The following is a 13,373-nucleotide window of genomic DNA, read 5'->3' as shown; positions in this document are numbered from 1 at the left end:
GAAAGGCGCTAAGTACACGTATAGTAGTGTATATGTTGTTACCTCAAAAAAAAAGAAAGTGGTAGTATTATACCTCGAAAAAACCTAAGCAACAAGTGGTAAACGTAATCTTTGTATCTCGAAAAATCTTGAAAAAATCTGAGCAGTAGTATCTTTATTTCAAAAAAATTATAACCCATGTGATACACACCACAAAATTACGTTACCTTATCAAAGAAGAGTCGTGCTTCAAGTGATCTATTACAATTACGAAAAAAAAATGATATCTCTTTAAATTACAGCGCCAATTACAGAGAGAACATATATATTGCCTCAAAAAATAATTGTTGCACTACTTTAAAAAATCTTTACATTGTGTCAATTAGAAAAAGAATGTATAATAACAATTTTATAAAATTAAAAAATTTTATTTAAATTTAACAAGGGAATACGATATTTAAATACAAAGTTTATATATGTATTTTTCAATAGAATAAAAGATTTAATTACAAAGAATTACAAAGGTAACAATACAAAATAAAAATATTTATTAAAATACATAAATTTTTCTTGTAAAAAAACTTGGTGCTGCTAGACCTCGAAATTTTAAATAAATAAATAAACTTATCTTATACTTAATTATAAGCCGCATTATTCGCCGTCGTCACGCACACCCATATCACTCGCTCGCACATACACACCACGCTGATAATCATTTTGTTACTCCCGTCGCATTCTTCTCTGAATTATTTTTATTTATTGTTGTCCTTATTTAGATTATCCTTATTTAGACTTACTCGGTTAGGCGGAGCGCGTGCCCCGGCGGTCACGGTGTTCTAGAGCCAAGCGTGTCAGAGTGGCGTGAGGCCTTGCGGCCGATCGCCGTTAATACTCCCGCGTGATTCGATTCGAGGACACTGCCAGGCGGGGAGTTTGAGATTTTAAAATTTCGAGGTCTAGCAGCGCCAAGTTTTTTTTATAAGAAAAATGTAATAATTTTAATAAAATATGTTCATTTTGTAGTGTTATACCTTTGTCTGTAATTGTTTGTGATTAAATATTTTATTTTATTAAAAAATACATATAAATTGGTAAACTTTGTATTATTTAAGTATTTCCTTGTTGAATTTAAAAATTATTAATTTTATAAAATTGTTATCATATTCACTAAAAAATACATATGTAAACTTTGTATTTAAATATCTTGTTTTCCTTTGTTAAATTAAAAAAAATTTTAGTTTTATTATTATGTAAAAATTTTTCAAAGTAGTATAACAATTATTTTTTGAGGCAATGTATACGTTCTCTTTTTATAATTGGCGCTATAATTTAAAGAGATATCATTTCTTTTTTGTAATAGATTATTTGATTACGTACTACTTCTTACTTAGGTTTTTTGTGAGGTACAAAGATATTACGTCTACCACTTGTTACTTAAATTTTTTTTAGGTATAATACCACTTTGTTTTTTTCGAGGTAACAACATATACACTACTATACGTGTACTTGGCGCCTTTCTTTACTTTTTTCTTAAAAAAGGTAATTTTGTACGGATATCACGCTTTTTTGTAGTGTTACGCATCTTAATCTTATAAACAATATATCTTATAATCTTGTAAACAGTATGTACAGGGTGTGAAACTAAAGGTGTTACAAACTATTATTTCTAAAAAAAATGAACGCGTGGTCGCCACGCGCGTTAAAAGTGAAACTTCTGAAGGCAAGGCTTTGCCATAACTTTTCTGAAATTAATACAAAAACAATGCAACGGAATTAGTCACTCCAAGCCGCCCGCAACTCGAAAATATAGTGTTACACGCAGTTCTCACTATATCCGTCTCGCCAGTGCCGTACGCCTGATCGAATTTTCGTGACGCGTTTTCGAGTCGCAAAATCGAATTTACTTACCGATCCAAAAGGAGTTTCACTTTGTACGCCTGTTGGTCGAATTTTCGTGACATTATTTCGTGACGTTTTTTCGAGTCGCACAATCGAACTTACTACCGTACCAAAGAAGTTTCATTTCGTACGCCTATTGGTCGAATTTTCGTTACACTTTTCGTGTCGCATAACCGAACTTACTACCGTGCCTGAAGAAGAACCGTCTCGCCAACGCCGTACGCCTATTGGTCAAATTTTCGTTACACTTTTCGTGTCGCACAATCGAACTTACTACCGTACCAAAGAAGTTTCATTTCGTACGCCTATTGGTCAAATTTTCGTTACACTTTTCGTGTCGCATAATCGAACTTACTACCGTGCCAGAAGAAGAATCGTCTCGCCAACGCCGTACGTTTATTGGTCAAATTTTCGTTACACTTTTCGTGTCGCACAATCGAACTTACTACCGTACCAAAGAAGTTTCACTTCCGTTACACTTTTTCGTGTCGCGAATCGAACTCACTACCGTGCCTAAAGAAGTTTCACTTCAAAAAACAATTTAATATTTTGCTTAGTTTTTTAGAAATAACAATCTGTAATATTTTTAGTTGTACCTTGTTTATATTTTTCAATTTCGACATAAAACAATCGCAATGTAGCATGATTAATGCTAATAATGCTGTACATGTGTATACCACAGAACAAAATTACAACTTATAAAGAAAAATGTTTTAAAAATCTTCTTGGAACAATGAAATATTATGAAAGAAAAATACAATTTATTGATAGAAAAATAATAACGTTACAGTTAGTATGCAATCAAATTTTTTAAAATAATTTTTTCTGTTTTTTTTACAACAATCAGTTTCTTTTATTATTCTACGTATAAAAGTATCAACGTAAACATTAAAAAGTGAATTTAATACTTTACGAGATATTTCATATTTTATATTTGTTCGGAAAGCCAAACCTTTGTCTCGCGCGCCTGACGAATGCGCGCCCGGCCACCATGCGCTTATGGGTGCCGCGATCGACCGCGGCGCGTCGCCGGCTCGCATTTACTCGTACTTAAAGTACGGTCATACGGCAATTTAAGGCGAGCCACGCAAGGACCGTCATTCGAAATAGGTATAATAGGCCGGTATTCTGTCCCGGGGGCTCCGAGGGGGATGAGGGAAGGGGGGTATCGAATTACGCGGGGGGTGAGGGGAAGGAGGAGGAGGCGGGGTATCGGGTTACACAGGGGTATCGGATTACGCGAGGGGGTGAAGGAGAGCGGGTGGAACGGGGTATCGGGTTACACAGGGGTATTGAATTACGCGGGGGGTAAGGGGGAGGGGAGGGGGCGGGGGTATCGGGTTACACACGGGTAACGGATTTTGCGGGAGTGAGGGGAAGGGGGGTGTCGGGTTACACATGGGTATCGGATTACGAGGGAAAGGGGGAGGGAAGGGGTGACCTTGGAATACCACATATATGACTCACCATGATGACTCACCGAGATGACTCACCGGGATGACTCACCCGCGCCGCTGGTCCGCGCTGCTGGTCCGCGCGGGGGGAAGGTCCGCGTTCGCGTTCGCGGTAGCGCCGCGGGTCCGCGCGGGTGGTCCGCGTTTGCGTTCGCCGCGGTCGCGCCGCGGGTCCGCGTGGGGGTCCGCGGTTGCGCCGCGGGGTCCGTCGGGTCGCGGGGGCCTCGTTCGCAACGACGCCGCTAGGCGGCGCACAATGGGTAAGACTAACTCGATAGCGCACTGCGTAGGGAGCGTGTTTTGTCCGCTGGTCCGCGCGGGGGGAAGGGGTCCGCGTGGGGGGGGTCCGCTTTTGCGTTCGCCGCGGTCGCGCTGCGAAGGTCCGCGGGGGCCGCGTGGGGATCCGCGGTTGCGCCGCGTGGTCCGTCGGGTCGCGGGGACCTCGTTCGCAACGACGCCGCTAGGCGGCGTACAATGGGTATAGCGCGCACTGCGTAGAGAGCGTGTTTTGTCGATGACGCATCGAACCTGTCGGGACATGTTTGTTGTAAACAACATTTTTCTAGGAAAAGGGGGGTGTTACCACGTAGACTAAACAATTTCGAGTTATTTTTTACGACGTAGTACGTAAAAGACAAAGGAAGAAATGACGTCATCGGGACGATGATCGACCCGATAACGCATCGAACCTGTTGGAACATGTTTGTCGTAAACAACATTTTCGAGGAAAAAGGGGTGTTATCGCGTAGACTAAACAATTTCGCGCTATTTTTTACGACGCAGTACGTAAAAAAACAAAGAAAAAAATGACGTCATCGGGATGATGATCGACCCGATAACGCATCGAACCTGTTGGAACATGTTCGTCGTAAACAACATTTGATAAAATATAGGTAGGGATAGACATGCACGCAAAGAAATTACATCGTTCATTTAGATGTAAAAAAAGCCTGTTTATTTAACTCTTCTTTTACATAATATATCTTACGTGCTAAAAAACTAAAGCTGCGAACTCACAATCAATGAGCTAATTTGTATCGAACGCATCGTTAGCGTACATTACATTCAACGCTTCTCTGGGATCCTTCACAGTGGACGATATATCGGAGAACTGCGCAAACTTTGCATTGACCGTCGCAAGTTTTCTGATCAAACGATCAAATCTCGCATCGATGCACCGATCGAGATCGAACATACGATGCTACGTCGATTCGGTCATTCTCAAGCGTACGTTTGCAGATTCGAAACGTATGAGTTTGACGTTATTAATCGTACAAACTCTCACCGTTAGCGGTCCAACGTTTATAAAACTATGGACATCTTTGAAGTTATTGCAAAAGAAATTCTAAATATTTTGCCGTTGCTCGTAGAGTGTCTTCCACGTTTCGAGAGACAACAGCAGTTCCTTTTCTCGATGATCTCCAACGGCGATCTCCACGTCGCTCGGCGGACCCACGTTGATGCCAATTTCGAGGAATTTGTATTCCGTAGCTGTCAGCGCGTATCGTCTGCTGAGTATACGAACCGCGCGACGGTCCAACGAAATGCTGTATAAAGAAAATAAAATTAGTTTTATTTATCGTAAGTATTACAATTTGCAAAGATATAAAAAGTGAGGTAGGCTCTATGTTTTTTTAATCCTAAACGAAACTTACCTATTACATTTCTTTTCATACGTTTAAGTTTCAACGTTGTGAATCGGCACGTAATAATTCATGGCATTCACGCGTTTTACACCGTTGTTGTTGTTGCTGCTGCTGCTATTGCATCCTTCAAAGGAGAACATTTTCGCTCTCTAGGCTCTGAGAACTTGACCGTCAGTACAAGCGATCGCGACAAGATTGATCATATAAAATTAATCGAGTATACGCGACAATTCCTAAAGTAATGATGTGGTGGGGGAAAGGGAGAGGGGGAAATAATGTTTATAGAACTGCGCAGTGGATTTTTTTAGGAGAGGGGGAAGTAAAGCCTACTCTAACGGTGATGATGGGGGAGGGGAGGGGGAGTAAGAAATAAAACATAAAAAGTTATATATAATTTATTTATTAAAAAAAATCGCAAATCTTTATGGCGTCGCGCGCGACCACCAGTTAAATAGTTTTATTACATTTTGTAGCGCGCAATTCTTTTCATGTTTTCCACATCGCATAGTATTGGTGTCATCTAGTTTATTCAAAGATTCGATATCTTCGTAATGCGCATCCAGAGTCTCGACGATTAGGTTTTTTCGCGCATAATTCTTTAGCAGATCCACCAGCCATTCTCGTTTCTGGCATCCCTTGACGTACACGAGAGTCGGCATATCGTCGTCATCGTCTTCTTCTTTGTCTTCTTCTTCTTCTACACCAAGCACGGCCGATGTAATCAGGCGTTTCACCATGCTGTACGGCACGTTTCCGTCTTCCCATCGTAATCCATGGTGATTGCGAATCAACCAGGTAGCGCACGATTTGTCAGATTTTGTGAGGAGATTCCACCGTATGGGGTAATTAAAGATGTGATGCGTCAGAACGCAGCTTTTTCTCAGCACCGCCACCTCCTTCACGACAAATTTCATCCCGACGAGGAATCCTTGCAGGTCCACGAACGTTGGTACGGACATGACGAGATTTCTTTATCTTTCTTTCCCTCGTCGATGCGTCAATCGAGAGGAATGACGCGCAACTCTGCAAACCGTCTCGCGACACTCTGATTTATACTTCCCCCTCCCTTACCCCTCTCAATAATTGTATCGGAGATTAATAGAAAGAGAGAAAAAATATTTACGTCGACGTTGCCGCGAACACTCAGACTATTTTGCGCACCACGTTCGTCAACGGGTTGTACTTAATCACGCGGTCGTGTATGATGAGACAGTACTCGGAGGTATTCGGCGGTACGTTCTCCATGCAGTCGAATTCTATTCTGACATCAACGGTGGCGTTTTTGACGGATTCGTTTTGGCGGGAGCAATCGATGATCACAAACGAACCGTTACGTAGAAAAGTCGAAACGGTGAGACTCGGCTCGAGATATTCGTATCCGTAGTAGCCCTTGCAAAAACGTGCGTACATATCGTACAGAATCGCCCATCTGTGTTTACCAAAGTCCAAATTCAGGTCGTCGGATAAACTTCCGAGTTTAGATAGAGTTTTACGTTGGTCAAGTTGCAGTCGTCGAATCGGCTTGTGTCGGCGGACATGACGTTCTTCCGACTCGTCTGCAGAGCGAACAGGGGATACTCGTACAGATCCCACAAACGGAAACCCATACTTAGATATCGTCCGTCTTCCAAGGTGCGCAGCATCGGCAGGTTGTTGATCTCGTTCAATACCACGTGAGGCATTCGCCATTGTATCTTGAGTATTTTGATAGTAGGCTCCAACGCGAGACTTTCCACTAGAGAATTGTTGTCGTTGCGCGATCGTATCAAGATCAATTCGTGACGAGCGTTGATCACTATGGGCGCTACTACTTCTGTCGCGTGGTATTCTACCTTATTCAGCTATGCTTATTCTAACTTAGTCCGCTACTGGGTGCGTGCGTAGGAATGGCCCAAGTTAGGTGAATCGCAAAGGAGGAAAAGAACGGGGTCGACACAATTTATATATGATTTAACACTAAATATATTTACACATATTTACATGTAGGTTTGTGTCAGTGTGTTTAGTAATATCTGTGTCTGGCCTGCTGGCCTCCTCTCTTCTTAGTTTGCGTGGCTGCGTCCTTCAGCTCCCTGGCCGGACTCGTCTGCGTGGCCACGCTCGTCGTGGTTGGAACCCTCAGCTTCCGACGCGGGGGATCGGTTGACGTAGCGACGTCCCGTGTCCGCTTCGCCGCGGTAGCGATCCCGCTTGTCTCCGGTCGTCCCTCAGGCCGCTTTGCCTTTACCACCGTCGAGCTTGCTCCTGACTGTAGGCTCGGTCGTTTCGGCGGGGGCTCGTATCGCGGTCCCCGCGGTGAGGACTGGCTACTCGTGACGTGGGCACTGGTGTCGGTTAACACCATCTTTCGCCTTCGAACCGCGAGCGCCTGCAGCGGAGTAGGTTGGGTCTGGCGTCACCTGGTAGGATCTCCATTGGTGTCGTCTGCGAACCTCTCCGTGAATAAACGCGGCGTCTTGCCCTTTGTTGCCTTACTGCTGGGGACGTTGGACGCCAGAGTTAGGCGTCCTCTCGTCGGGCGTCCGTGCGCCGAGTCCGCGATGTGTAGCGGGCGACTTGCGCCGTGTGGGCGACTGGCGCCGGTGAAGGCGACCAGCGCCGAAGGCGGTTTAACGCCGAGCAAGCGACTCACGCTGGAGGCGGTTCACGCCGAGGAAGCGACTCGCGCTTGTGGCGGTTGACGCCGAGGAAGCGTCTAGCGCTTGTGCGGTTAATGCAGAGGAAGCGTCTAGGCGCTCTGTGCTCCTGGCGACTTGCGCCAAGAAGATGTGTTCGAGCCCGTAGGGGGTCTCCCTTTATACTCGTTGGTGCAGAAATTAGAACTCGCGAAGCTGCCCCGGCGATGCGACGCCTAGCGGCGTCGCCGCGAACTGCCGGTATTGCAGGCATCGCGCAGGGATGTATCATTGGTGGCGCGGACCGCCACAATCACCACGCGTTTGTAATCCTCGCAAAATCCCAGTAACAAGTTGAGCGGTACGCAGAAATTGAAATATCCGTTCGGGTTATTATGTGGTTCCCAGCCCGGGTTTCGCAGGATCACGCTTCTGTCGGACGATACCGTAACGTAGTTCTTGAGCGTACTGGTTATTCTTACGTTTCTGCAGCGATCAATCTCCATACCGTCGAGCTCGTATCGAATCTTGTCGAACATGAACGCGACGCAATTAGTACCCAATATCACGTTATCGGCTTGACCGGCTGCTCTTGTCACCGTCAATGTTCCTTCGACGTAGAGAAAACTTTCGCACGGCAACGTATACAGATCCTGCTGTTGTATGGGTATTCGTATCTCGTCGCTATAGCCAAACGTTGTGTTCGCGTACGGGTTGTACGTGTGAGTCAAGATTTTGACGATGCGATCGTCAAAGACCGGCTCGCCTCCGATGTTGAGAATTTCAGTCATCGTTCAGATGTTTCGCACCGCGAATCTCAGAGATTGTAAAAACTTAACGTTCGACGCGTTGCGCTTCTTTTTCGTCGCTTGTTTAACGCCACCGAATGTCGACTTGACGATATCGTCGATCGACGCAGCCGTAAAGATATTATTGTTATCTGTCGCGTGTTCCGAGTCGTTCAACACTAGCATCTCATGTGTCGTGCGTACACTCACGCTCACGCACATACTGGCGCGTTATCGCTCTCGCTGTCGTGCAATCTGACGGTGATCTCTTCTCCGCAAAAATCGAGCAATCGTCCGTCTTGATCAACGACGCATATCGTTAGATTCGTAACGCTCCGCGCGATGATCGGCAGGTAAATAATCTGCGCCGGCGTTTCCGATATCTTATATCCCGGTGGTACGCTCGGTGAAAATTCGTGTATCGTATAAACGCGTTTGCCGTTGCTGTACGCACCCGCGGTCACGTTACACTCCACGCGGATAATGTTTACATTGATAATATTAATCGGTGCGTCCGATTCGTGCCACTGTCCCGGCTGCAATATACGCGTCGACGAGAATCCCAGCAGCGATCCGACGTTGTTCGGTTTGTTAAAGTTCACTCTGAAAGCGCACTTGATCTCGCTCTTCATCGTATTGTAATTTGCGCGGAGCACTATCGGGTATTCCGCGATCTCGTCTTCGTAGCCGTTCGCGCGAACGGTCTCCTCTCGCGCGATATCCGCGATCGACGTACGACGATCGTCGTTAGAATGAACCACGCGTCGCGGACGTTTACGTGAAATTTCACGTTTCAAAAACTCGTGTATGGCCCGTATCTCGTACGATCCCTCGGGAATCGTAATTTTCGTGTCATCCTTGTCAAAATAAAATGTATTAATCAAAGATTTTACGTTCGGAATCGTGTGATAAGTCTCGAAACACGTTAGACCGAGCTCGTAGTAACCGTCGCTTAAATCCACGGCGGGAAAATAGTGCTCCGCGAGGATGCTGCTTTTTTCCGTCAGCGTGAACGTTATAGACATGTCGGCGGAAGCTGTTCGACGAACACTGAGTCTCCACACGGCGCGTCGTCAGGTTTTAAATTAGCGCCGATCGTCGTCGATCGTCCGGAGAAATTGCAAACATAATTGTCCACAGATGCTCTGATCGTATCGCTGATGAGACGTGCGATTGTACTCAATTTTAATCACGCTCGGTCCGAAATATCGCACCAGTTCTTTCGGTGGTCAAAGATTGCCAAAATTGTCGAAATATACGACTCGATTTTCCCTCTTGGCGTACGCTACCCAATGAGTACCGGGGCCCGCTGCATCGTCTAAATTCACGATACCGCTCTCGTTTCGACGTATGCCATCGACGATCGGTAACGAATCACGCATGAAAACACCTCTGAAGAACGGTACGCGCATTCGCCTTAAAACAACCTGTCTTCGAAGCGCGGATCGAGCTCGCGGTTGGCCGGGGTTCGAAGGAGGTGCGGAGAAGCAGACGGAGAGCGAGGTTGGCGAAATGAAGGCGCGTTTCGGTTACAAGAAAATAGTTAAATTTATTCTATGATTAGTTACAGTTTGCGCTCGCGGCATTTACATAGATCGATGCATGCGAGGCGACGTTGGTTTGGTCGCGGGCGGCGCGGGGTAACTCGCGGTATGTGCGGGGCGGAGCCGCTGCTTTTGGTATTCGCGCGGACCGAATCGCGAGACGGCAGGTATCGGCACGGGCGGCGCCGGTTTCCCGGCTGGCGCGGCCCGGAGCGCGGAAAAATGGCGCGAAGCGCGGCGGCGATATGGATCGCGAAGCGTGGATAACGCGGCGGAAGCGGGTCGTCGGCCGAGACACGCTCGACGAGGGCAGAGAATGCCAGAGGCGCTCTACCGTCTTGTCCGGACAGGCTTCGGGTGATTTGGAAGAGGAGAAGCTGGTCCTTCGCCGAGACACACTCGGCGAAGACAGAGAATGCCGGAGGCGCTCTACCTTCGTATCCGGACGGCTTCGAGTGATTCAGATGGGAGCGAAAAGCTGGTCGCTAGCCGAGACACACTCGGCGAAGACAGAGAATGCCGGAGGCGCTCTACCTTTCGTTCGGATTAGCTTTCGTGCGGGAATTCAGGATCGGTGTTGTCTGGAAGACGGATGATCGGGAATCGCGCTCTGTGCCAGCGACGCCGGGCTTTTATACGCGTCGCGGCGGCGTCGCGGCGGCGTCGCGGCGTGGTGGGGGTAGCGACGGCGATCGCGAGCGCCGGGCCGGTGCGGCGGAACGATCGGGGATCGCGGCGCCCCGACGCCGTGATCGCGTTCGGCGGTCTTCGGCCGCCTTCGGCACCGCTCGGCGCGGTGAGGCGGTTGCCGCGTTTAAGTCCCTTCGCGGACTTCCTAACGTATGCGATGATTAAAAAATATGTTGGGCACATCGTGCCCGTTCCTCACCCCGCGGGTGGTCGGCGGGGTGGTCTCGGCGTGCTGTTCTTGCCGGAACGATGCATGTTTGGGGGTGCATCGTTACAGCCTTGCCAATCGACTCAATTGTACTTTAGTCGTAATACCCGTGGGCATATTTAACGTCTTTTTTGACGTCTTTTTTAATCCTCAACGCTACTCCTCGCCCGCGTTTGTGCGGGCCGAGATACAGTCCTTGTCCATATTTGTACGGAGCGAGATAAAGTCCGCGACCTTCCATGGCGCGATTGTGACGTTGCGTCTCTTTCAGCTGACGCCGCGCGGCTTTGCTAGCGTTCATCGCCGTTGTAATTCCGGCCGCTCCGCCGGCCAGAGAACCGAGAACTCCCAACAACGGTAGAATCGGCAACACGCCACCTCGTTTCGCTGTCGGAAGTATCCGTTTCTTCGTCGAAATTTTCCTCGTTCGTGTTTTCCGTGTTTTCAAGCCCATTCCGAGCTTCGTTTTAGCCTTCATGGCCGCCCAGACGGCTGTAGCGGCAGCACTCTCTCCGAGAGTCGAATCTCTCGCAATGACGCGTCCCAGCGCTCTCTCGGCGAGTATCTTGTCCGCCGCGTTGCTCTCGGTGAGGCCTTTGTTACGCGAATAGTTTATGTCGTGTTCGCGACACCCTGCGTCCAATGGATTTACACCCGGATCACCTCTAGCCAATCGTTCTTGCAAACGAATACCCGGACCACAAAACTGATAGCCGGGAATGTGCAGTTCGAACGGAAGTGCACCTATCGCGCGATTAAACAGACCTCTACCTGTTTTTTATTTTCATTGACATTCGTCGCATTCGAAGCTAAAATCGCGAATGTCCGAAGGTTTCTGTGCAACTGAACGATTCGCGGTGCCACGCATCTATAAATAGACGTTTGAACGAAAAAATTCGATTCAGTCGTACAAAGTGTGAGGGAAAAAAATGAGATTCGTGCGACAACCGTTGGCGATTCGCGTGACGAATTGCGACGACAAATCACGGTCGATGGAGGGCAACGCGGAGAAGCACAGACACAGTACGATGCGGCCGACTACTATACGCGCGATCATTTGCGGTCCCTCGAATTGCGGTAAAACCAACGTTCTGATAAGTTTGCTAGAAAGTCCGCACGGTGTACGTTTCAAGAACGTGTACGTGTACTCGAAATCGCTGCAACAACCGAAATACCAATATCTGGAGAATTTATTGACATCGATCGACGAAATCTGCTACTACACCTTCTCCAATAACAGTGACGTTATTCCACCGAGCGACGCGTGTCCAAACTCGATATTCGTCTTCGACGACGTGGCGTGCGATAAGCAAGACACTGTGAGAAAGTATTTCTCAATGGACAGGCATTCGAGCGTCGACTGCTTTTATCTCTGTCAGACGTATGCGAGAATACCAAAACATCTGATAAGCGACAACGCAAATCTGCTGATCCTGTTCAAACAGGATGGCACTTTGAAACACGTGTACAACGATCACGTAAATACCGACATGTCGTACGATGAATTTTGCTCGTTGTGCCATGATTGTTGGCAATGCAAGTACGGATTCGTAGTGATAGACAAGGACAGCGCGCTTTCAAACGGCCGATACAGAAAAGGATTTAACGTGTTCGCGATACCGCAAAGACGGTCAGTCGTCGCCGATACGTCGTCGAAGGTGAAACAACGTTAGCGTTACAGAGAGAGAGCGATACTCTGCTTTGTTTTTTTCCCTGCGATGGCTGCGATCGACGGGAGCGAGAATATTCGCGAGCGTGAGAAGATCGTGAAAGATATTGCGAAAACGAGTAATTCGATTCGCAAGAAACTTCGCGTTTTGAAGACCGGTAAGATCGAGAAGGACATTGAGTTGGACACGCACTTTAAACCCCTCATCGGGCCGCTGAAAATGATCGTCGATAACTCGAGCTTGACCGCGGTGAAAAAAGAGGAGCCGACGGAGAGCGTCGCTGACGCGAAAATCGAACCGCTATCCGTTCAACAGCTCGGGGAGGAGGAGGAGGATGCTACACCGAAGAGAAAGAGGAAACGATTAGACTCCTGGTCGGATCTTTCATTGACACCGCGTAAATCTAATCAATCGATAGTACTACCGATAACCTCTACACCGATAATCTCTACACCGACGCGAACCGTGCAACGTACAAGTTCCGAATTTCTTGAAACCGTGAATGTTTTCGAAACCACGGACGACTCGATCGGGACGACCGTTCATAATCGGTTGCAAACGTCGGAGGGTCGAAAATGGTTTATACAATCGTTGGAAGATCACTTGGGTCCACTGAGCCAAATTTACATCGCAGAGGTTTTGGTCGCCATTCCAACAATAGACATAGTGTACGGCGTTTATCTCGGCAAGAATGAATTGATGCTTGGTAATAAACGTTTTGACGTGGAAAAAGCGGATAACATTTATATCGACGGCGTACGATACGCCGGCACACCCGGTATTTATGAGTTGATTTTCAAGAAAATACCCAATGACAAGCTCTACACGGAAGACGATAAGCAAAAGTACAGGAGCATACTGTTGACAACAAGTGCTCATA

General features: G+C 47.2%; 1 protein-coding gene across 1 annotated transcript; it reads right to left on the bottom strand.

Moving 5' to 3' along the window:
- Nucleotides 1–7,829: 7,829 nt before the first annotated feature.
- On the bottom strand, nucleotides 7,830–8,384 carry LOC139820873 (uncharacterized). The gene has a single exon (XM_071791460.1). The coding sequence runs from the start codon at nucleotides 8,382–8,384 to the stop codon at nucleotides 7,830–7,832; it is 555 nt and encodes a 184-aa protein (XP_071647561.1).
- Between the last annotated feature and the right edge of the window lie 4,989 nt (nucleotides 8,385–13,373).

Source organism: Temnothorax longispinosus, chromosome 10 (genome assembly GCF_030848805.1).
Source record: "Temnothorax longispinosus isolate EJ_2023e chromosome 10, Tlon_JGU_v1, whole genome shotgun sequence".
Lineage (NCBI taxonomy): Eukaryota > Metazoa > Arthropoda > Insecta > Hymenoptera > Formicidae > Temnothorax > Temnothorax longispinosus.
Note: the sequence above shows the minus strand (reverse complement) of the source record. Positions and strands in the feature narration are given on the sequence as shown.